We start from the raw sequence: 26,111 nt of genomic DNA, 5'->3' as shown, positions 1-26,111 counted from the left end.
AAAATTAATTTAAAATATGGTGTGTTATTTTGAAGACCCAAAACTTGCTCTATGCATTAAAGGTGGTATCAGTGATTTCAGGCCCAAAAATATTTGTATCACATTCATCTAATCTTTCCTAATGATCCGCTAGCTGCCCGCCCCATAAGCATGCCCTCAAAAAAACACGTCTCTGTAGGCAGCCTATAGGCTCTGAGATCTGCACACAAAAACAAATGGTTTCACCAACCACTCAAAACAAACGTTTTTTTGTGACGGCATGCTTATGGGGCGGGCAGCTAGCGGATAGTTAGGAAAGATTAGATGAATGTGATCTTTTTTTTTTTTTGGGCCTGAAATCACTGATACCACCTTTAAGACTGAGGTGAGAAATGAACAAGACCCTCATAAACCTAGCTATTAATAACTTTAACAATTGTTTCTCCTTCAGAAATACATTTTCATGAAAAAAGTGTTTCAATGATTGGCCGTTACAAGTCTATACTGTACATTATATTTAGTTTGCAGAAGCCTTTCTAATGGAAGAGACTTGAATTTCTCATCATATATAAGGCCAGTTTTACACACAAGTTAATGTCCTCTGAATTATTTTTTTCTAAATGATCATAATTAAGGTGATTTATGATGTGTGTGATGTGTACTTTATCACTATTTATTTACTTTACTGGAACAGTTAAACAAATCAAGTGCAGATTAAGATGTATACAACATGATAAATGTGTTGTGTAATTCAACCATTTTTTTATTTGACCAAAGTTTCATTACATTATATTCTTGAATCCCCTCTTCAGCTGGGTTCAGGATAATCCAGATATTTTGGATCAAAGGTCCCAATCCAACTAAAAAGTTTTAAACAACATGCTCCAGATCAAACCCTATAGACTGGGGTTTTGTGGAAATGTGTGAATCAAATTGTTAAAATCAAATTTCGTTTTGAAAAACTGGGCCTTGATTTCTTAACACAGAAATTGTGTTTAGCTTGTGTTGATCATTATTATATCCATACACCATATACTCAGGTATGTTTCCTCTTTTTTGTTTATATGACTGTATTTTAAATGTGCAAGTTTATATTCATACAGCTGTGTGGTAAATAATAAAACTTTAAAACAGAATTAGTTACTTTATTTAGCAAAACATACTCCCACTAATAACTTTTATCTTTGAGATTAAAATTACTGTATGGTCTTTTTTAAGCCACTTTATATTAAAATGTAAACATTTTACTTGTATAAGTTTATAGAATAGAACTAAACCGTGAAAATACTGCTGATTTCACACCTTCATAAATTTGATTCTATGCATCAGCAGTGTATTAAAAATGATTTTCATCTGATTCACAGAGCATCACATGATTTTCATTTTTCCAGTTTCAACAAAACATTTTACTTTGGGATTACAAGCTAGTTCAAACTGAGCAAAAACATTGAGAAATGGCACAGAATAATCATAAAACTTTATTGACACAACAGACATTTTGTTATTAAGTTATTAAGCAACACATAATAATATAATACAATACATTTTATAATAATTACCATCATCAATAAGTGACATCTACAATGCAGACAATAAAAATGGTCAACAAATGCCGACGTGATCCCGATGGGATTTTGACAGCTGGAGCTAGAGTTATATTATTATAAGTGAATGCAAAATCCAAAACATTACAGTAAAGTGATCATTTTGTTTGCATAGATTAAAGCGTGCATTTTTAAAAGCTCAAGTGATTTCTTTGTTTTATCTGTTACAGTATTTCACAATTGCTAAAACACTAAACCCCATTCTCTGAACCCAATGCTCAGTGGCCTAAACCCATTTGTCGAATCAGTCACTCTGTAGGCAAAACCTTAAACAAGTTCAGGTAGTTAAGACACTGTTTGCAAATCTCATCCACTCTTTTTGCAAAACTCTAAACACATTCTCACTCACTAAAACACATTTTGCACTGTGTTGCAAAATGGTAAATACATGTGGCAAAAGTTAAACACAACTACAACACCGCTGTCATCGTTTACACACAACAACTCAAAATTGTTCACACTTGTTTCTAATGAGGTGATCAAATCAGTTGTCTAGAATATAAGCCAGTTCAGAGTACACAGGAGGTTCAGGTACGCTGAATGTTGATTCCAACAATGGATGGAAACATTGTGAGAGGCAGAGGAGGAAGAGTTCGTGTAAGAGGTGGTGGACGAGGAGGAAGAGTACAAGGACAAGTACAAGGCAAGACCAAGAATAGTAATTTCAGATCAAATTCGGGCAACTGTGATAGACCATGTTCTTGTTCATGGAATGACAATGAGGGAAGCAGGACAAAGAGTAATCCCAATCTGAGCAGATTCTCTGTGGCCACCGTAATCAGGACATTCAGAGAAGAGAACAGGTAAATGTATTGTTTTTCTAATTTGTGCGACTGAAAGTTTACTGTATACATTTGATACAGTACATCAGTTTGTCAGGGGACTGGGGGAAAAAGAAAAAAAGATTTACAATACATTTTACATATGAATGTGATGTCCATTACTATTGTTACTGTATGTATACATTTGTAAGAGCATTTTCCCTTTTGTAGAATTGCAAGACCAAATGAGGGTGGAAGGACTCCTTTGTTCTCCCATTAGCAAGAGTCTCTCATTGACTGAGAGATTTTGTGTAATACACTTTTCATTTAGAGTTATCTTTGTTCTTTGGGCTTACTTTATTTTTTATACTGAAAATACAGACATTCAATACTGTATTACTTGCAGTACTTACAGTATGCAATATATTTGCTGTACTGAGTTGTGAATTATTTACTTTTATTTATGGCAAAATTATTTTCTATATGCAATAAAAAATGTTTTCTCTGTAACGACATGCCCTGGACGCTGTGTTCTCAATTTTTTGCTGTAGTGTCTAATGAATGCTGATGAGTGTTTATATATTGACTGGCTGTGTGTATGATCTGAAAGCATAGTTTGATTTTGAGCACAGATCAAATGGTTTTGAGGCAAGTGTTTGATTTTGCCAGAAGAGTCAGGGGTTTTGTGAATGTAGTTTAAAGACTGGGTTTTGTGTTTAAAGTTTTGAGAATATGGGTGAAGGTTTCAAGAAATGTGTCTTAGCAATTGTGAAATACTGTAGTTAGAATAGGTGTAACTCAATATTTTAACAGTAAAGCTGAATAATCAATTAAGCCCTGAAGGCATTTTTAGAGTTGTTGTTTTCTGAAAAAGCTCTACATTACAGCACACACTGACTTGCTGGAGAGAAAGCTCTTCATTACAGCACACACTGACTTGCTGGAGAGAAAGCTCTTCATTACAGCACACACTGACTTGCTGGAGAGAAAGCTCTTCATTACAGCACACACTGACTTGCTGGAGAGAAAGCTCTACATTACAGCACACACTGACTTGCTGGAGAGAAAGCTCTTCATTACAGCACACACTGACTTGCTGGAGAGAAAGCTCTACATTACAGCACACACTGACTTGCTGGAGAGAAAGCTCTACATTACAGCACACACTGACTTGCTGGAGAGAAAGCTCTACATTACAGCACACACTGACTTGCTGGAGAGAAAGCTCTACATTACAGCACACACTGACTTGCTGGAGAGAAAGCTCTTCATTACAGCACACACTGACTTGCTGGAGAGAAAGCTCTTCATTACAGCACACACTGACTTGCTGGAGAGAAAGCTCTTCATTACAGCACACACTGACTTGCTGGAGAGAAAGCTCTTCATTACAGCACACACTGACTTGCTGGAGAGAAAGCTCTTCATTACAGCACACACTGACTTGCTGGAGAGAAAGCTCTTCATTACAGCACACACTGACTTGCTGGAGAGAAAGCTCTTCATTACAGCACACACTGACTTGCTGGAGAGAAAGCTCTTCATTACAGCACACACTGACTTGCTGGAGAGAAAGCTCTACATTACAGCACACACTGACTTGCTGGAGAGAAAGCTCTACATTACAGCACACACTGACTTGCTGGAGAGAAAGCTCTTCATTACAGCACACACTGACTTGCTGGAGAGAAAGCTCTTCATTACAGCACACACTGACTTGCTGGAGAGAAAGCTCTACATTACAGCACACACTGACTTGCTGGAGAGAAAGCTCTACATTACAGCACACACTGACTTGCTGGAGAGAAAGCTCTACATTACAGCACACACTGACTTGCTGGAGAGAAAGCTCTTCATTACAGCACACACTGACTTGCTGGAGAGAAAGCTCTACATTACAGCACACACTGACTTGCTGGAGAGAAAGCTCTACATTACAGCACACACTGACTTGCTGGAGAGAAAGCTCTTCATTACAGCACACACTGACTTGCTGGAGAGAAAGCTCTTCATTACAGCACACACTGACTTGCTGGAGAGAAAGCTCTTCATTACAGCACACACTGACTTGCTGGAGAGAAAGCTCTTCATTACAGCACACACTGACTTGCTGGAGAGAAAGCTCTTCATTACAGCACACACTGACTTGCTGGAGAGAAAGCTCTTCATTACAGCACACACTGACTTGCTGGAGAGAAAGCTCTTCATTACAGCACACACTGACTTGCTGGAGAGAAAGCTCTACATTACAGCACACACTGACTTGCTGGAGAGAAAGCTCTACATTACAGCACACACTGACTTGCTGGAGAGAAAGCTCTTCATTACAGCACACACTGACTTGCTGGAGAGAAAGCTCTTCATTACAGCACACACTGACTTGCTGGAGAGAAAGCTCTTCATTACAGCACACACTGACTTGCTGGAGAGAAAGCTCTTCATTACAGCACACACTGACTTGCTGGAGAGAAAGCTCTTCATTACAGCACACACTGACTTGCTGGAGAGAAAGCTCTTCATTACAGCACACACTGACTTGCTGGAGAGAAAGCTCTTCATTACAGCACACACTGACTTGCTGGAGAGAAAGCTCTTCATTACAGCACACACTGACTTGCTGGAGAGAAAGCTCTTCATTACAGCACACACTGACTTGCTGGAGAGAAAGCTCTTCATTACAGCACACACTGACTTGCTGGAGAGAAAGCTCTTCATTACAGCACACACTGACTTGCTGGAGAGAAAGCTCTTCATTACAGCACACACTGACTTGCTGGAGAGAAAGCTCTTCATTACAGCACACACTGACTTGCTGGAGAGAAAGCTCTACATTACAGCACACACTGACTTGCTGGAGAGAAAGCTCTACATTACAGCACACACTGACTTGCTGGAGAGAAAGCTCTACATTACAGCACACACTGACTTGCTGGAGAGAAAGCTCTACATTACAGCACACACTGACTTGCTGGAGAGAAAGCTCTTCATTACAGCACACACTGACTTGCTGGAGAGAAAGCTCTACATTACAGCACACACTGACTTGCTGGAGAGAAAGCTCTTCATTACAGCACACACTGACTTGCTGGAGAGAAAGCTCTTCATTACAGCACACACTGACTTGCTGGAGAGAAAGCTCTTCATTACAGCACACACTGACTTGCTGGAGAGAAAGCTCTTCATTACAGCACACACTGACTTGCTGGAGAGAAAGCTCTTCATTACAGCACACACTGACTTGCTGGAGAGAAAGCTCTACATTACAGCACACACTGACTTGCTGGAGAGAAAGCTCTACATTACAGCACACACTGACTTGCTGGAGAGAAAGCTCTTCATTACAGCACACACTGACTTGCTGGAGAGAAAGCTCTACATTACAGCACACACTGACTTGCTGGAGAGAAAGCTCTACATTACAGCACACACTGACTTGCTGGAGAGAAAGCTCTACATTACAGCACACACTGACTTGCTGGAGAGAAAGCTCTTCATTACAGCACACACTGACTTGCTGGAGAGAAAGCTCTACATTACAGCACACACTGACTTGCTGGAGAGAAAGCTCTTCATTACAGCACACACTGACTTGCTGGAGAGAAAGCTCTACATTACAGCACACACTGACTTGCTGGAGAGAAAGCTCTTCATTACAGCACACACTGACTTGCTGGAGAGAAAGCTCTTCATTACAGCACACACTGACTTGCTGGAGAGAAAGCTCTACATTACAGCACACACTGACTTGCTGGAGAGAAAGCTCTTCATTACAGCACACACTGACTTGCTGGAGAGAAAGCTCTTCATTACAGCACACACTGACTTGCTGGAGAGAAAGCTCTACATTACAGCACACACTGACTTGCTGGAGAGAAAGCTCTACATTACAGCACACACTGACTTGCTGGAGAGAAAGCTCTTCATTACAGCACACACTGACTTGCTGGAGAGAAAGCTCTACATTACAGCACACACTGACTTGCTGGAGAGAAAGCTCTTCATTACAGCACACACTGACTTGCTGGAGAGAAAGCTCTACATTACAGCACACACTGACTTGCTGGAGAGAAAGCTCTACATTACAGCACACACTGACTTGCTGGAGAGAAAGCTCTTCATTACAGCACACACTGACTTGCTGGAGAGAAAGCTCTTCATTACAGCACACACTGACTTGCTGGAGAGAAAGCTCTTCATTACAGCACACACTGACTTGCTGGAGAGAAAGCTCTACATTACAGCACACACTGACTTGCTGGAGAGAAAGCTCTTCATTACAGCACACACTGACTTGCTGGAGAGAAAGCTCTTCATTACAGCACACACTGACTTGCTGGAGAGAAAGCTCTACATTACAGCACACACTGACTTGCTGGAGAGAAAGCTCTACATTACAGCACACACTGACTTGCTGGAGAGAAAGCTCTACATTACAGCACACACTGACTTGCTGGAGAGAAAGCTCTACATTACAGCACACACTGACTTGCTGGAGAGAAAGCTCTTCATTACAGCACACACTGACTTGCTGGAGAGAAAGCTCTACATTACAGCACACACTGACTTGCTGGAGAGAAAGCTCTACATTACAGCACACACTGACTTGCTGGAGAGAAAGCTCTTCATTACAGCACACACTGACTTGCTGGAGAGAAAGCTCTACATTACAGCACACACTGACTTGCTGGAGAGAAAGCTCTTCATTACAGCACACACTGACTTGCTGGAGAGAAAGCTCTACATTACAGCACACACTGACTTGCTGGAGAGAAAGCTCTACATTACAGCACACACTGACTTGCTGGAGAGAAAGCTCTTCATTACAGCACACACTGACTTGCTGGAGAGAAAGCTCTTCATTACAGCACACACTGACTTGCTGGAGAGAAAGCTCTACATTACAGCACACACTGACTTGCTGGAGAGAAAGCTCTTCATTACAGCACACACTGACTTGCTGGAGAGAAAGCTCTTCATTACAGCACACACTGACTTGCTGGAGAGAAAGCTCTACATTACAGCACAGAATAATTATTTTTTAATTATTCTCTTCCACTGAACTGAGGAAGAATTGAGGAAGAACTGATGAAGAACGGATGTAGGGATAATTCAACAACCTGTTCACTCTTTGAACTGGCTCATATTGGTTGTGTCACATCATTTGAAACAGGTTAAATCAATTTTGAGTGGTTGTGTTCAATCAATGACGCGTGTTCTCTATTTGTATTTGATTGTTGCCTCTTGTGTTTACCAGTATGGATGACATGTGCATTAGAGTGCAGAATGTGTTTTGAGAATGAGAATGTGTTTAGAGTTTTGCTGAAAAGTCGAAGTGAGATCTGCAAATTGTGTTTTACCATGTGAAATGGTTTAAGGTATTGACAACAGACTGCACAATTAGCAAAAATGAATTCAGGCAACTGAGAACTTTGTTTGTTTTTATAGAACGGTGTAAATGTTTTAATAGTTGATTATAGATTTGAATTGTCTTTAAGATATGGGTATTTTGCGTTTGTTTATTATGTTGGGTTATGTAGCCTATACTTTTTGTCTTGTGCTGCCTATCTTGACCAGAACTCCCTGTAGAAGAGATATTGTATCTCAACGGGACCTTCCTGGTTAAAAAAAATAAAAATAAAATAACAATAGACTTTTCAGTTTGCACTTTTATGTGGGCCTACTTAAACAAATGTAAACTTAAAGGGTTACTTCAGGATTTAGCATTAAGCTTTGTATTAGTAGAAAACCTGTAGTATTTTCGAATTACCATGCTTTCCCCCCTCATATCCCCCTGAGAGGAGAGATTTATGTATTATTTGTCTGGAAAAAATCCTCCGATGACGCAAAAATCGTCATTTTGCGTCATCGGAGGATTTTCTGGCCAGAGGCTAAAGACTACAGCCAGTAGATGGCGTTGTTCCGCATGTTTTCAACCCGCCCATAGAGGGTGGGATCTCACTCACAGAATGTACACAGTGTCAGCCGTCTTTCTTTGGAAGCTAAGCTAGCAAGCTCTTGTTCTGTGGAGAAAGCTGAATAGTAGGAGAAAGCTGAGTAAGTAGGGGTTACATCCTCCTTTTCCCGGACTTGTCCGGCGGGCGAGATCGTTCAAAATGTCCGGGATTCAGCTTTTGCTTTCTGCGGTCGCCATTCATTGTTTACATGCACCCCTTTTGTTTCAATCTAACTGAATTCATTCCGATCGGTGAATCTGAATGTAGTGTTTACATGAACGCTAAACAAGTGATCGGTTGATGTGCGTTTTACCCTTGCTAAGAAAATTCCCGCTCCTCCGTGAGAGATGCGAGACCCGGCGCGTCTCAGTAATGACGCCACCGGCCTCGCGCCGTTCTCCCGCGGCCGTCAGCCTCGTCCTGCTCGCCACAGTAAACATAATGAATGGCGACTGTAGAACGCAAAAGCCGAATCCCGGACATTTTGGGCGATCTCTAGAGATCCCTGGCAAACTCATCACGTAGGCTAAGTAAGCCTTGTTGTTTTCAACTGCGCACTCTTACCGGTAGGCGTGGCCTCCTAAGGCAGCGAAGCAAGTGCATTCTGGGAGTTGTTGTCTTTCATCCATATAAGCCAAAAATACATTTTCTGGCTTTTCTCAGTCTAGAAAGCTCCAAATTCAAAAATTTCTTCACATTTCTTCTACTTAAATGACCTATTTTAAATACACATTAATCTTCCCAGAGGTGAAGTATCCCTTTAAGCTAAAACTTAACATAATACAAACTGAAGAACTAAGTTTGCTAGTACATTTCTACAGTGATATCATATTCAAAATGTATTGGTTTCACTTTTCAGGATGAGATTCACTGGCAGGACAGGACCCAGGATTCACTACACACACACACACACACACACACACACACACACACACACACACACTGATCTCCATCTAGTGGTGCAATGCTGTAAAATACAGAAAGAGTCACTGAATTAAAGGTCCCGTTATATGCCCCTTTTCACAAGATGTAAAATAAGTCTCTGATGTCCCCAGAGTGTGTATGTGAAGTTTCAGCTCAAAATACTCATCAGATCATTTTTTACAGCATGTTTAAATTGACATTTTCTGGGGCTCAGAAAAACGAGCTGTTTCAGTGTGTCCCCTTTAAATGCAAATGAGCTGCTGCTGGACGACACAGGGGGCGGAGCTTCATGAGCTCGCGCTCAGTCTGTCAGGACAAATTCATCTCACGGAATGATGATAATATCAGAAACTCTCAGTAACGGTGTTCATTTCGAGTCGGACAATAATGCCTACAGAGTCAGAGTGCTGTATAGAGATGAAACAGGTATGGTTTAGTAGTTTAATTACGGTTATTATAACGTATTTGTCATCTGCTTGTATGTATCCATTATTTATTAACAGCCTACAAGTCTGCTGTTTCGGACCAGGTCCGAATGATGATCAAACATGTACTGATGAGTTTAATAAAGTTTATTGTACATCACACAAAAGATGAAGCGTCAGTTTTACTTCAGAAAATCACTGTAAGAGCTGAGTAAACACAGTAGCCTAAGTTATAAGAAGTGCGCAAGTAGCCAGTAGAGTTGAGGGAGCATTCCTGTGGGCGGAGCTTAGTCTAAACACGGTTCTAGTGACATCACTAAAGAAGGAAGTAGAGGGGTGTAGTCCAATCGAGCCGTTTTATGTAGTCAACTTCTGTTAAATAAAATATCTCGCTTGGCATTGAACTTTGAACGTTATAATTTTACAGATATTATTTATACTCTAACAACAACATTACACACTAACTAAACTTTGAAACATGGGATCACGTAGAACGGGACCTTTAATCCTTTTAGTGAATGGATTCAACATATTTGAATAACTGGAACAATTCATGGGAAGAATTAAGTGTCAAATGAGACTTGAATACTTAGCGAATAGAGTTATTGCTGATCAGTTTATTCAGGTATTTTAATGTTACCTTCTTGGCAAATTATAGCAAGGCCTGAGAAACTCATGGAAATGAATAAAAACTTAAAGTCATAATTTCTAAACAAAAAAAATTCAATTGTATAGTTCTAAAATATCAGCTTCAAAGTATTAGTTCTAAACAACAACCAAAAGTAAAAATTAATTTTTCAAATGTGAAGGAACCACCCTGTGTTCTACCTTTATACACTAAACCCTAATAAGTTTTAAAGTCACCAAACTCCAAGATTAAGTAGAACTTAAAACTTTTATTTTGTAATACTACACAAACAAACATGTTCATGTGAAATGTTGTCTTGTGCAATTTGATTCATGAACATCATATTATTAACTCAAATATTTTTTTCGTCTAATTTCTCATTATTCCATTCGAAATAAGAAATGTGATCAAAACACACGGACCTTCTAATTCATACCTCATCTTTCAGCCTAATTCATAAAGTATTTTAATCACCATTAATGAGCACATTTTCTTTCATGTTTAAACAAACAAACAAAATATTAACCATTTCTTTCTTTCTTTCTTCATTCTCACAAAGAATTGGGAAGAGGAAGAGCGTGGAGATGGCTCAACTGAGGTAACAAAACAATATAATGGTTTATTTTAGTATGATATAAGTTTTGGTTAAATGCCATATTGTTAAATGAAATGCGTCACGTTCAGGATGAGGAGCTGATTGTGGAAGACATGGAAACAGCATTTGAGTGGGAAATATGAGTGAAATGTGCAAAACAATGCTTGAAAATAACAGAATTGAAACAGATCTGGCTCTACTCAGGACATTTTTTAATCACCTTTTCTGTCTGGCCTTTACAATGTGTTGTTAATGAATTGCGACCTGAAAGCTGAAGAAAAAAAAAACTGTTCTTTGCATGGCATTGTGGTTTGGAAGATCATTACCAAATATGATGTTCACTCCTGTTGTAAAATTTGGGAATGTTTGGTTCAGGAAATGTGCTACCAGGATGGTGTGTCCATTAAAACACAGGGGTCCACTCAGTCCATACTCATTTATTGTAACAGATCATGAATCATTACACTCCATTATTCACATCAGGTAGTTGGGCTGTTTTGGCCAAATATTTTATTATTTTCCCTTCTTTTATAAAGACTCCAAATACACATATCCTAACATAACCCATGATGTGTTGATCTGATTGTTGAAGATCTACTGTAGAAACTTTTGTTCATCAAACCTGCAATCTCAACAATATGGTCAAATCTGTATAACTGTACTGTACTTCTTAAAACAACAACAACAAAAAGATTATGAGCATCAATACCAACATACAAGTTCAAATACAAATTCAATCTGTATTACTTCAAGTCTGATCTCCTTTCAGTATCATTTGACCCACAGACAGCATGTATGACCACAGCATATTGACTGACCAACTCATATTGCACACAAAACCGCAAAGCACTGGGGTTTAAAAAGGCAAAGTTCTTCAATTTATAAATTAGTTGCTTTTAATGCTATGGATGACTATAAATAAATATGATTAAAACTATAGTATGTAGCTTTCATTTACATTTACACATTTGGCAGACGCTTTTATCCAAAGTGACTTACATTGCATTTCAAGGTACACATTTACATTCTTAGCAGTTCTTGCTTTCCCTGGGAATCAAACCCATGACCTTTGCGTTGCAAGCGCTAACACTCTACTGGTTGACAGGAAACAAAAGTTCAAATACGGTTCAGTTAAGTAAACAATGCGATAAACTAAAGAAAAGTAATAAGATGAAAATCAAAGTTACAGTAACAGAAGCAGCAGAAGGTCTATAGCCCTTACACTGCAACACTTAATGCACTGATCGATTTAAACACACCTGGGTTTTTAGTCCCGTTCATTGATATGATTATCACCATGTCAAGACTGCAATTTAATTTGGTTGTCAGTCGCTACAGAAAATTAGCAGTGTGTATCAGCATAAAAAATAAAACTTATGAAAACAAAAAGAAAACAAGCAAAGAGCACAGTAATAATCAATAAAGCTCATGTCACTTCACTTCAGCTGCAGACTGAGTGAAAACTATATATAACAGTGTGAAAACTGTTATAATAATCCAATCTCTTATTTCCATAGTGTTTGTTGATTAACAGCCAATACTGAATAACTTAAATACTTATCATTGGCCACTGCATTCACACACTGAACAAACAGGCATGAATCGCTACAACGCTGCAAAAACACAAACAAATATGTGAGTGTTTGAAAGCAGTCGTCTATCAGAGGGTGCCAGACTGATCTTTTTCAAATTAAACCAGATCTGTTAAAATCATATTTCATGTGATTATTTTTGTTTGTTTTAGAGTTCACACTTACTAATCATGATTGGATATGCACAAAAATTGGATTTGGACTGACAGTTTGAACAAGGTCTTTTAAGTAGGGCTGTCGCGATAACCGCATTATTGTAGTACCGCACTACTGACAAGCATCAGTTTCAGCGTTACCCATGTGACGCATTGCTGGTCTTGAAAAGTGGAGCTCAAAGTTAAAAATAATTAACATCTTGTTTCATTACTATCTTTTAATGAATCAGCGTTTTTGAACGTGTTCGTTGAATGAACGGTTTAATGACTCACTCAAAGACAGTCCATTGCCGCAACAATGTAACTGCACGCTGAGTAACAGCCTTTCAATGCGCAGAGACGCTGTTTAGTTTCGGTTACTGGAAATGTCCTCGTTTTTGTGAATGCGGACCACTTATATAGCAACAAATAAATATAAATAAATCAAAATAAATAATAATGCAAATCGCACTATTGAGCCTCTCAAGATTACCACAAGGAAAAATCCTTCACCGCGACAGCTCTACTCTCTGAGACACAAGAAGAGCTTCAGCATTTTCTCCACAGCCGTCCATGGCGACGACTACACAACCACCGCAATCGTTTTTCCAATCCTTGTTTTCAGTTGAGACAACTGGAGCTGTGAAGAAAACAGCAGAAAACTGTCCTTAGTGAGGAACATGGCAACGTGAAATATCCTTTATGGAAAAAGTCATGTGATGCAACAAAAGACCTGAAAAGACAATAGTGAAGATCTTCATACCTGGAGACAGCAGGAGTTTCTGTGGCTTCTTCATTATCATCCGCTGGGTACTCCTCTGCAAGTCAACACAAAAACACAATGTAAACCAAATAAAAGGTGCCGTTTACACAGTTGAAAACAATGGGGAAAACCATGCAGGAACATCTGCTATTCTGCACTGTAGATCTCTAGTGGAACAATTCCATTCACTGTCTAAACTTGTTAAATCATCTAAATCAGAATGTTAGTCAAGTCACCTTTATTTTTATAATGCTATATACAATAGAAATTGTTTACTGCCAGACAATTAGACGTTACTGGGAAGAGATCCACAAACATATAAACAATGTATTTAATGTAAACATTCCATTCAAATGTGAAACTGTGTATTTGGGGGCAATCTAGGGTTCGAAACGTGGAATATCAACGATAAAAAATTGCTGGCGATACCATTGGCAGCCAGTAAGAAATCTGTTATGAAGAAATGGTTAAAAGTAGATCCACCCACCATTTATGAATGGATTGAAATTGTCTATGAGATTTATGTTATGGAAAAGATATCCTTTTCCCGATTTCATTTGACTGTACTTGTGCTTTGTGTAGACCTGCCCTCTTTTTAAGTGATGTTTTAATTATCTGAAGTGGTGCGCATCCCAGTTCTGCTCTGTCCCTGTTATTGTTCCTAACTGAAATAAGAAGTGGTCCGTAAAGGAAACCTCAGAAGGGCAATATGGACAACTCATCTAAACTTAATGAATTCATCCCTACCTATGTACTTGAACGACTAAAATTGTAATTAATGTAAGAGATGGGATTTTGCCTTTCCAAATAAAAAGATAATATCAAAAAAAAGAAAGAAATTGTTTTAAAGCAGCTTCACAATAATAAACAGGAGTAAGGACTGGTTCAGGGGAACGACAAAAAGCACATGGTCTAGAGATGCGTTTTTTAAAAGTTGAACTTATTTAACTTAATTTCTGTCAGTAATTACTCTCCCTCATGTCGTTCCAAGCCCGTAAGACCTCCGTTCATCTTCAGAACACAGTTTAAGATATTTTAGATTTAGTCCGAGAGATTTCTGTTCCTCCATTGAAAATGTATGGATGGTATACTGTTCACGTCCAGAAAGGCAATACAGACATCAAAGTAGTCCAAGTGACACCAGTGGCTCAATTTTAAGTTTATCAAGCGACGAGAATACTTTTTGTGTGCAAAAAACAACAAAAATAACGGCTTTATTCCACTATTCATTTCCTTCTCTCTGGGCCTCGAGTTTTTTCGCGTGGTATAATAGCGTAGCGTCTGTGTTGCACGTCACACGTAGGCTCACTATTGGCCGATGCTGGTCATGTGTGATGCGTATGACATACAACCCAGAAGCGCTGTGCAGTTATTCCACGTGAAAAAACTCAAGGCCCAGAGAGAAGGAAATGAATAGTGGAATAAAGTCGTTATTTTTGTTTGTTTTTGCGCACAAAAAGTATTCTCGTCACTTGATAAACTTAAGATTGAGCCACTGGTGTCACTTGGACTACTTTGATGTCTGTATTAGCTTTCTGGACGTGAACAGTATACCATCCATACATTTTCAATGGAGGAACAGAAATCTCTCGGACTAAATCTAAAATATCTTAAACTGTGTTCTGAAGATGAACGGAGGTCTTACGGGCTTGGAACGACATGAGGGAGAGTAATTAATGACATCATTTTCATTTGTGGGTGAACTAACCCTTTAAGCGCTTTTTTTTCGTTTTCAGAATTAATTATGCAAATACATTAAAAATGTTAGACCATATATTACTAAGCTACTGAGAGAATCATAGATCCTCTTCTTAATATTATTAATTCATCATTGTCATTAGGATATGCGTCAAAAACCTTCAAACTGGCTGTTATTAAACCTCATAAACAGGAAAAAAGAAAAAGAAAGAGGCTTGGCTCTACGTTTCACATTCATGATACCAAAATTTCAGTAGTCAGTACCAATACCAGTCAAATTTCACGGTTCTCTGAACCAATTTTGGTACCAGAGCAAAGACTATAGTAACCGTTTTAAAATTATTTTTTTCATTTAACTACAGTAGTCAACATTTGAAGTCATACATGAATTTTGAACAATATCCGTTCTTGTCTTAAGACAACTTTGATGAACTTTGATCCACTTCAAATAATGACTACTGTATTTGAAAATAAAAAACATGAATTTTAATGCTATCACAAATAAATAACAAAAATAACAACAAATAAATAATACATTAAAACTGTAGCCTTCAAATGTGTGTTTTCTGTACAACGATGTAACTTGCTGCTTCACTACTTTAGTGCGATGCATCGTTGAAGAAATCAAGTCACGACTGTTTCCCAAAACCATATCGTCGCAAATTGGTCGTTCAACCACGTTGGTTAATGTCATGAACATGGAGTAATAACTTCTTTCTGCTATAAATTATGGACATGCATCTGAGGACTATTTCTCATTTTTCTCAGTTATTTAGCTTTATTTCCAGATTCAATCATTGGCTCGTTCTTACACTACAGCACGTTCACACATGTGCACTCTTCAAAAACTACGCTTTAAATCTCTTGACAAACTAAAAGACGCAAATGACTTTGTATTGTATTTTCTTAATAAAAGATCCAGATTGTACTAATGTCAGCTTGCTTATTTTGCTCAAGCGCGAGTTCTCAAAAGTACCGACTTTGGTACCAAGATACAAGCATAAAAGCAACATGACGATACAAGCATTTGCCTCAAATGGGACACTTAACTCATTTGCATAAAGCCTTGCATCGTTAGAAACCCAGTCATATTTTTGAATGGCCGTGCATTATTCCCTCATTTTCCCCTGAGACGGGAGAAATAAGGATTCAGTGTTGCACTTCCTGCTTATAATGATGCAAAAATCGTCATTTTGGGTCATTCTAAGCAGGAAGTCCCATATCTTTGTAGAGGGGTTGAGACTACAAACACTCGTTCCTCATCTTTCCAGGGGTGGGACCCGCTCACGCTACAGACCTATTACAGATCAGTGGGTGGGACTCCACTTGCAGAAACTAAAAGCAATATCCTCCATCTTGTTTGAAGCTAAGCTAACAGGCGCTGTGAAGCCAGATGTGAAGTTACGACAATAGCGGAGGGTTACTCAATATGATATGGAAGAAGAGGATTTCGGAAGTCTGATGCTCGAATCAGGTGTTTGTGGCTACCTTTACGAGCCGCATTATAGCGAAGAGCAGTGGAGGCTGCTGGAGGAACAGGAGGCAGAAGACCTGCCTGACGAGGAGCTGGGGCGGACTGGTGGCGCCGGTGCTCTCACTGTGCGCTTATGGACAGAGATAGAGTCCGTCTGCTGTAAAGAATTTCAATGATGGCAATTTCTCCTGGACGAAATCTCTGAATCAGACGAGGACACGGACGTTTGTGTGGTGAACCATCCTAGTTTCGCACCACATATGTTCTGACTGAACATCCCGGTACCGTCCAATAATTCACCATTTCGAAAGAAATGCAAACGAGGAGTAATTCACTAATGAGTTCGCCAACTAACTAGACATTTTGTGTGAAGTGAATTTCAAGCTCTGGTGGGAGCTAGCCTTGTAGACGGAAGAGTGACTTCTCTGATAGGCGGATAACTAGGCGGATAGGCGGATTAGTGGGAGTGGCTTGCGGAGCGGTGCAATGTGGTGCATTGTGGGAGTTGTTGTCTTTCATACAAATGCGCCCTGAAGTTACTTTCTGTCCTTCCTCAGTCAAGAAGGCATTAAATTCTAAATTAATTTTACATTTCGACTACATATATGACCCACTTTCAATAAAGATCAATGTTCCCATGAGTGAAATGCTCCTTTAAGCGCTGTTAAACAGATTCTTAAACACCTCTGATTGGCCATTATGTTCACACACTCAACACATATCTCTGATTGGCTTCAATGATCAACGCTTCAAAAACGTGTTTGACGCTCTTCATAGAGTGCTTACACAGATTCACACGGGAGCGTTTGAAAACGGCGTCTAACAGCGGATCCGTCTATTAGGGAATATATTAGGGATCCACTGATAGACGTCTTATTTTAAAGGAGACATATCATGCTTTTAAATTGTTCCTTTTTACATATAAATCATACATTTGTAGTCTATATAAAGCGGAACTGCAATGCTTGGGTCTGAATTCCTCATTATTATAGCTCCACAGGCCCCTTTTCTGATGTGCGTCTGAGAGCAACTCCACCCCGTTCGGCCATTTTTGTAGCAGAGATACGATTATCTAGCGGCACAGAAACTTTTTATTCACACGTTATTAACAAAATGTCAACAACGGAAGACTTGTCCAGCCAGCCTTACATGTTCGAGCCAGAGTCAGAGCCGGAGCGAGATGAAAATGAAGACGACGAACCTGCAGAACAACGTCTTCATATGGATGTATCGCAATGGTGTGTTACTGTATTTACACATGAAACTTTGGTCTTTCGACCTTTTACCACCATGTCGATTTATTTTGATTAATATGTGCGAGGGAGAGAGAGCAAGACAGCGTCTAGTTTGGAGACGGTGATGTCTTGTTTACACTTTCACCTGGCTCTGAAGAGAGAGAGAGAGAGAGAGAGAGAGAGAGAGAGAGAGAGAGAGAGAGAGAGAGAGAGAGAGAGAGAGAGAGAGAGAGGGAGAGGGAGAGGGAGAGGGAGAGGGAGAGGGAGAGGGAGAGGGAGAGGGAGAGAGGGAGAGGGAGAGGGAGAGAGGGAGAGGGAGAGGGAGAGAGGGAGAGGGAGAGGGAGAGGGAGAGAGAGAGAGAGAGAGAGAGAGAGAGAGAGACCGGGTCTCTCTCTCTCTCTCTCTCTCTGCTCGTTCTTTCAGTTAAACCTGCGTCCTGTAACAAGCGCGGCAGTTCATCTACATTAGACGGTGTAATGAAGCGTGTGGGTTACTACATCCAACAACCGAACATTTTAACTTACCCTCTCGTAACTTCTGCATCCTTTAGCTTGGACTACAAAATCGCAGCGAGAAATAAAAATGGCGGATTGCTCGAAGTGTTGGGCCAGAAGTCAATGTCCTTATTTGGCAGTTCCGCTGCAAATACTGTGACGTAATAGTTCAAAAAACGTCATAGAGAACAGAAAAATCGGAACAGGTTGAAAAATATGACCAAAACAGAATATAAAGATATCAACGAAGCACCTTAAGAGAATAATTTCATATTTTCTGTACTTCTAAACACTCCAAATATACAACACAATGCATTTAAGGGCTAAAAAAAGTGCATTTGGCATGATATGTCCCCTTTAAACACTTCTGTGTGTATCTGTGCAAGGGCTTGATGAAGAGCGTCAAAGACGTCATTCAACATTGTACTGCGCATGTGTCGAACTCAGCCACGAACATACTTTGAAAGCTGTGCGGACACGGATGTGCGCGAGACGCATCTGGATGTGGAAACTGAAAGTATACCCGAGCCTTTAGTGATACAGAAGAGCTCAGGAGGACAACTAAACTGTCCTGGGTTTAGCAGCGACTTTATTAGAACTGCAGCGCTGCTCATAACCATTGATAAAAGAATAAATGTAAGTAATACTTGCCTTCCTGAGTTTCCAGAAGGAAAAGCCCAAGATGATGACGATGAAGACTGGAACTAAAGCGTAAAGCCCTCGGAGGTCAGAGGAGTTGGGAGGTGGTGGGTTGGTGGAGTGTGGAGGAGCTGTAGTGAAAGTAACTGGAGCTTCTGTAAGAGACAACAGGAACAAGAGACAATTAGAGGATTATAAACTGCAAGTCAAACGACCTTTATCACCTTAAAACATTACTGACCAAACCTACTATCAGACAAGCTTTTGCTCTTTATGTCCTGTAACTACCCAATAAACAGAAACAGCGACTGTTCACATTTCTTCTGTGAAATAGACCTAACGGTAAACCACTTTATTTCTGTGTGACTAATGTGCAATTTTGACACAATTTAATTCATTAAGATCAGTGTATCACTTTTTATTGTAAACCTGTGGTAAAACATCGATGCTTGGGTTTAAATATTCAAGTAAACAAATGCCAGCAAACGGCCGCTTTTATCATGTTTGTTTTGCTATTTCGCTGTTTCTGTGATTTCTTTCGGATTAGTTTTCTGATAAACATCCATTTGTTGGTGAACTGATGGGTTAGTGTGAGGTTGTTCCAGAGAGGCGTGTTACGGGCGCGTTTTATTGAAGCACTGTGGAGCTTCTGGCCCGACAGTGCATTTGGTGCACCAGGCCTTTAGCCCGGCACGGCCCGTTTAACCCTCTGGAGTCTGAGCTGTTTTCTGGGCCCTGGAGGTGTTCTGACATGCTCTGACATTTGTGCTTTTTTCAGTTATTCATAAACATGTTAATGGCAAAGGTGTAAATTCACTCTATAAAGCACAAACAGGGCTACCATCATATCTGATCAACATGCTTGTAAATCTTTGTGTTTAAGAAAATAATGTTTATGCGTGGTTATTTGAAAAAATAAAAATGAAAGTTGCTGAAATAACACCACAAAAATATAGTAAATATGTGTCCACAAGACTTTTGACTAATGGATCTTGTTCCCTAGTGTTTTTTCTTCAAAATGATGTGAAAATCATCCTGCCTAATCGTTTTCATAAAACAATACATTGATTTAAACATTGTAAAACAGTTTTTTTGTCAGAAGAGGTTTATGCATGGGAGTGGTAATGGCTATAAATATTAATGAGATTCAGACCAGGGTGTGACAGACACCCCCCCAATGACTTAATGGCCCATCACAGCCTGAACAAAGAAGTAGAGGAGGTTTTGTTTTTCAGTGTTTTATTGTAATTCCTCTATGTGGAGGAACATAATGTTCTAAATTTGCTCATTAAAAACGCATACATAAATTCGAAATAGTGCGCGCAGAAGCACATGCGCAAAACCGTTTTGTAAAATGATATATTAATTATTTTTATTTTATCATGTCATTTTCTGTGCCTTGGTGAAACATTGTTTGTACGTGAAGCTCTTTTCCAAAACGCCATAAACCTAAAAAGCTGCCTCAAAGATCCATCAAAAGTAATGATTATGAATATGTAAAATATTGCAATAAGACATTGTAATTGTTTATTAACTTCTGGCAAAGATGAAGTTATGTTGTGATTGCTTTTTATGTATTAAATTTGTTAATGAAAATAATATTAAAATTAAGATACAATTAATACAAAACGAAATTCGTTTTAAAGAAAGGATTTGTGCTTTCTGTTTTGAGGTCTCTGTGAAAGTTTGAAAGTCTGCTGCTTTCAAAGCGCTCGCGTCCATAATGGAGAACTGTCACGTAATATTGTTTTTTCCTCATAAATGCGAACACGTGTCAACTAATGCAAGTAAATTTAAAAGACTTACTCACCCGAAATATTATCCACGGCTGGATCAAGTCGCTCAACGTTCGTTGCTCAAAATACAAACGTTCGTCGACTCGTCAGAGTCCTGCTCTTCTTCTGAGCAAAATCTGAACTCGTGTCATATTCCAACAGCGCAGGAATGTGAATGAATGAAACTTGCTGGTTTGAAGCATAGAGGTTTGAAGGCATTTCAGGGGGCGTTTACCTTATTTTGCATAGATCACCTCAGCACATTATCTTATGAATAGCGCGCTCTGCGAGTGGGTGTGAACTCATTATCGATAATTAGATGAGACGGGAGAAACTGTACTTCTATTTAGTTTCATACAGATTACATTGCAGGAGAATATTTGTTTTGAATGTGAATTGTTTTATTTAAAAGTAGAAATTTAAAGCTTTCTTTAGACGCATGTTTCATGGTTGTGTGATAAGTATTAGCTGAGTTTCAGTTCATTTTCCAGACTTGTTTCAGAAAGATTTTTGCGGAGACAGAGTGAGCTGAAAGCGCACCCTGTTTATTTTATTTATTTAAAAATAAAAACAAGGTTTTGATGTTAATGTGAGCGTACACAAAAAAATGAAGACACTCTATAGTTTATAATCATGTATTTATTTTATTTTTATGACCACAAATTACGAATTTTTTTAAGTTTATGTTGCTGCTATGTGAAAAAAATCCAGCAAAACGCGCCGGCGCGTTTGTCGACCTCAGAGGGTTAAAGCCCTGGCTCACACTGACCCGACAGTGGATAGCTAATAAGGCAGCTAATAGACTTTATGAGCACAGTTATGACCATTAATATTATCTATCTTATAATCTTGATTCTGGTACATTACAGGCAAACAGATTTATAATAGTAATATACTCACGGTTTACAACAAGCGTAGCAGTCACCTTAGTCTCTACATTAGCAGTCATGACTCGTGCTATATAGAGGCCTGAACTGGAGATGTTCACTTTCAGAAGAATCAAGGACACATTTCCTCCTTCAACTTGCAGATGTTGTGCTTCAAAGGGGTCACAGGTGAGAACAGCGGCAGGGAAACAGTACCGTGCAAGCAAAAGTTTTCTCTTGCCCTCTCCTTCAAAACTGATTCTGACTTCATCGACTCTCTCCAGACCGGTTTTGAAGAGTATGGAAACATTGTGTCCTTCCGTTGCCTCAAACTCCAACCCAGCAACGTGCACAGCGACTGTTTAGAAAGAAAGAAACAAAGAAGGAAATTATTTACTATACTTTAGAACAGTTTCCCAAGTCATCTTATGTATTCCAACAGCCGTTAATGAGGCAGAAGTAGCGTAATTGGTTCCAAACCTGATTATCATTACTTTTTTTTTTAAATTAACTGAATGTATTAAAGGGATAGTTCGCCCAAAAATGATATTTAAGCCATGATTTACTCACCCTAAAGCCGTTCGAGAGGCATACGTCAATCTTTTTTCAGACGAACACATTTTCAGTTATTTTAGAAAATGTCTTAGATCTTTCAGTGGTTATAATGTGAAGAAATGGGGTCCAGCTGATTCACGTCGGAAAATGTACATGCATCCTTCACAAAAATAATCCATCCGGCTCCAGGGGGATAAACGAAGGCCTTCTGAGGGTAATCCGTGCGGTTTTGTCGTAAAAATATACATATTTAAAACTTTATAAACTAAAATAACTGGCTTCCGGTGGCGGTCGGTGCGCGTTCACAGAGATGAATTTTTGCGATTTGATTGGGTCAAAAGATTGACGTATGCATCTCGAACGGCTTTAGGGTGAGTAAATCATGGCTTAAATATCATTTTTGGGCGAACTATCCCTTTAAAAAGGTCATGAATCACATGTGATATTTTGACATAAGAGGCCATTTTACTATAGAAATATACTGCATGTTTGAGACCATAAAATGCCTAGATACTAAAGCGACTAGTTTTGTTCTTGTAGATAAAATGATTACAAATCAGGATCACTGTTTAGTCCTTCCGTAACAAAATAACCAAAAATAATTTAGCTTCTTTGAGCTCCAGTCTCCTGTCCCACAACTCTTCAGTCCACAATTGTTACAAGGCAAATACAAAGGCTTCTTTAGAAAAAGTAAAATAGATTCATTCAAAAAGTTATTTTAAGTGAAGCAATATTGCTCAAGAGACAGCAAAGCCAAAACAACAAGTCCATATGGTGGTTTATCAAAACAAAGTTAATCAAAGAACATGAAAATGGCAACCAAACCACGGTCTGTAAACCCAAATCAGGAAATGGCAGGCAAATACTGCAATACAGAGTAAGCCCCTTACAAACCGATAGCCCAACATCACATAATGCTCACCACAACACTACCAAAATGTCAACGTGTGTATATCTCCAGATGTTTTTAATGTAGACCAACATGCAAGAAGGTTAACGTTACAGTGGCTGCACTTTACAAACTAATGTGTGTCTGGAGAAATAATATATTGTAAATGTAAAAATGTTTAATTTACATAATGTCTTTGACTTGTATTCATTATGTAGACTATTTAGACCAAGAAATAATCAGAAACTGCTGCAGTTGTATTTATTTTTCTTCAAACTTTATTAGAATTAAACTTAAAATAACATATATTATGATGATATTATTGTTTAAATGAAAAATTAGTTGTTTTTTAAGGGAAGAAATAAAAAGAAAAAGAAAGAAAGCTAGTCAAAGAACTATGAACTAAGAATGTATTATAATGCATTTTAACTATGTGCAAAGGCTTTCAGGAAAGCCGGTTGCCAGGTTCAATTAAATGAATTCACAATATGCACACATTCATCCTCAATATAAAAGCGTGTCATCTGTGTAACTGTTCAAATGCAGGGTCACCTTAATAAAAAAAAAATGCACTGTGAAAACCAGAGAGCATCAATCAATGCTCACTCACTACTCTCTATCACGGTCTAAATTCAGTGATGGCTATTTCAAAACACTGCTTCATGAAGCTTCAAACCTTTAACGAATCCTTACTGTACGTTCACACCGCCGCCGGCGAGAGCGCAAAATTGTAGCAAAATTGCCACCGACGCTGTAGAAAGATTCGGGGACGCTCTGACGTAGATTAGAATGCGTGATTTTTTTCCTCTCAGGCGGAGGACTTCTACATTCCGATTGGTTGCCGCCGAACCGCGTCATAGCTTATTACCATAAAGTTGACTTGATTTCAACTCCTCTCGCCGTCCAAGACGCGCCGCGCCGCCCTCGCCGGAGCTCGCCGCCGGCTCTCATTGAAAATGAATGGCTTCCGGCCACTTTGACGCTCTCGCCGCCGGCGGTGTGAACGCACAGAGAAAACGAGGCTTCGTTAGGTCATAACAGTGTTGAAACACTAGACTTCTGGTTCACCGCTGGGGGGGCATGTGCGCGGAGCCAGAGAGTTTGTTTGTTTGTGTGTGTGTGTGCGCGTAGACGGAGAGTGTGTGTGTACGCGCGTCTCATTATTCCTGTCACCAAATTATCATTACGTTTTACTTCTACATGACAGCATGCCTTCGGTGTTACTGTTCTTATGCACATGCGGATCACTTTAGTAAAATGCACGGTGAAAAACAGGCAGTATCGATGCTCACTCACTATGTTCCTTCCCTTAACAGAGATTCTGAAGCATGAAACAAATCACAGGAGTCTAACGTTACTCGGTCGAGTGGCACACAACACCGGTAACATCGGAGCTGGGGTGCGTTTCCCGAAAGCATCGTTGGCCAACTATGGTCGCAAGTTCATCGCAATGTCCATTGAACTCCATTGGTAACGACGGAACTTGCGACCATAGTTGGCTAACGATGCTTTCGGGAAACGCACCCCTGGTCGGTTCTACAGTCTTTTCATTTAGCACTTTTCGGACCCATTCCCTGATGATGTCCACACAGAACTGCCCACCTACCTGTAGCAGCAGCAGCGATAAAGAGCCAGACTACTACGGTGATCATTTTCGTAAAAAACAAACAAACAACAACTTCAAAACAAAGCCAAAAAGTTCACTTCAGTGTCGAAACAAACGCTAGCGCTGCTTTCAGTCTGGGGTGTGTGTCGCGCGTATAGGGTCGCGCGCATAGGGACGGGCTCTTTTTTTGTGTTGTTTTCTGGCGGTTGGCAAACCAGTTCCGCCACCTACTGGGGTGGAGTGTGAACTGTGAAGTAATATATATATCTTCTATACTCTTTAGTGACGGCCAAAAAATAAATAAAATAAAAACTCACCAACAATAGGTTTTAGGTTTTTTTTTAAGCAACAACCAAATATTCATTACGAATTCTGCCCGACAACCAATTTTACAGTCAAGTCTAAATTCAACCCCAATACAAGATGTCAGCGCCATATCGGGACACTGGCGGCTTCAGTTCTCTCTGGTTCGTCGTCCATATTCTTTACAGTCTATGTAACCCATGAATCATGAGGACTCAAATAAACAAGCGTCTGTGGGTTTTACCTGATCTCTGAACAATTTCAGATCATCTAAATTCCGAGTTATAAAAGAAATGCTCTTTTTATTACTTTAAAACGTCATGGTATACTATTTGTTAAACAACGCAATGTGTTAACTGTTAAATTTGCAGTATGTTAGTCTAACATATACAGTCATATCTAGATTATATCTAATTAACAGATTCATACTCTCGAATGTGAACATATTTTACTTACTTGAGACTGCGAGGAAGGTTTGGAAAACCAGCTCATCGTTTCTGTTCTTGCGAAATGGCGCACTAACCCAAACTCACAGCCTCGTTTCTTTACCACACAACATATCTCCACCTCGGCCGCAGTACACGCCCAGGCCGAATGGGTGGGTTCAGCTGCCTTTAGCCATGCCGCAGCCAATAATGAAACGCGTAGAGCTGACGACGTCTCCTCACAGCCAATCGCTAACCTCTTTACGACTCTTGTAGGCTAGCCTACTTCTGTCTTACGAATTACGAAAGTCAACCCTAGGATTTGGGTATTTCATTTTACAATGCGTTTCTTTTCTATAGGCTGCATGTTTGTTGGATACATTGTTAAACTAAAACAGCTTATAATGCTATTTTCTTCCACTTTCCTCGTTTTTATATTTTCACTATCACCACCTAAGCCGTATAGCCAGTGCTTAATTTGTAAAGTGGGAGGTCCCGGAGCGCAGAGGGGGGGTGGATCCGGCGACTCAAAACGAGGGTTGGAGGTAACGGAACAACAAAAAAAAAAAATAATAATAATAATTACACTGCCTACGTAGCTTCTCTGCAGGGACAGCGCCAGCTGAGTGGGTGCTATAGATAGATCATTGACGGGGAGCTGCGCAAAACTTGGCCACTAAATATTTAATATTCAGTTATGTTAATGATCACAATTAAAGTTTTAATTTTATTAAATTGAACAAGTAGGCTACTTAAATAACATTCAGCATTCAATCAAATATTCTAAAAGAT

General features: G+C 39.4%; 1 protein-coding gene across 1 annotated transcript; it reads right to left on the bottom strand.

Annotated features, from left to right (window-relative positions):
• Positions 1-11,062: 11,062 nt before the first annotated feature.
• Positions 11,063-25,481, bottom strand: LOC308702722 (uncharacterized protein). Its single transcript, XM_081385792.1, has 5 exons — positions 25,351-25,481; positions 21,576-21,899; positions 18,913-19,055; positions 13,360-13,414; positions 11,063-13,236 (listed from the first exon to the last, which is right to left on the bottom strand). The coding sequence occupies exons 2-5, from the start codon at positions 21,622-21,624 to the stop codon at positions 13,106-13,108; spliced, it is 378 nt and encodes a 125-aa protein (XP_081241918.1). The 5' UTR covers positions 21,625-21,899; positions 25,351-25,481; the 3' UTR covers positions 11,063-13,105.
• Positions 25,482-26,111: the final 630 nt, after the last annotated feature.

Source organism: Scardinius erythrophthalmus (genome assembly GCF_964197995.2).
Source record: "Scardinius erythrophthalmus genome assembly, chromosome: 15".
Lineage (NCBI taxonomy): Eukaryota > Metazoa > Chordata > Actinopteri > Cypriniformes > Leuciscidae > Scardinius > Scardinius erythrophthalmus.
The sequence above is the reverse complement of the archived record's forward strand: the minus strand, read 5'-3'. Positions and strand labels throughout refer to the sequence as shown.

What these genes read in the sequence shown, in the direction of transcription:
- LOC308702722 (XM_081385792.1), bottom strand. Translation starts at nt 21,624, where the DNA reads ATGACTGCTAATGTAGAGACTAAGGTGACTGCTACGCTTGTTGTAAAC. An exon ending in TGCTACGCTTGTTGTAAACC is followed by an intron (nt 19,056 to 21,575) that starts GTGAGTATATTA and finishes TGTCTCTTACAG; the next exon opens with AAGCTCCAGTTACTTTCACT. An exon ending in CCTTCTGGAAACTCAGGAAG is followed by an intron (nt 13,415 to 18,912) that starts GCAAGTATTACT and finishes GTTGACTTGCAG; the next exon opens with AGGAGTACCCAGCGGATGAT.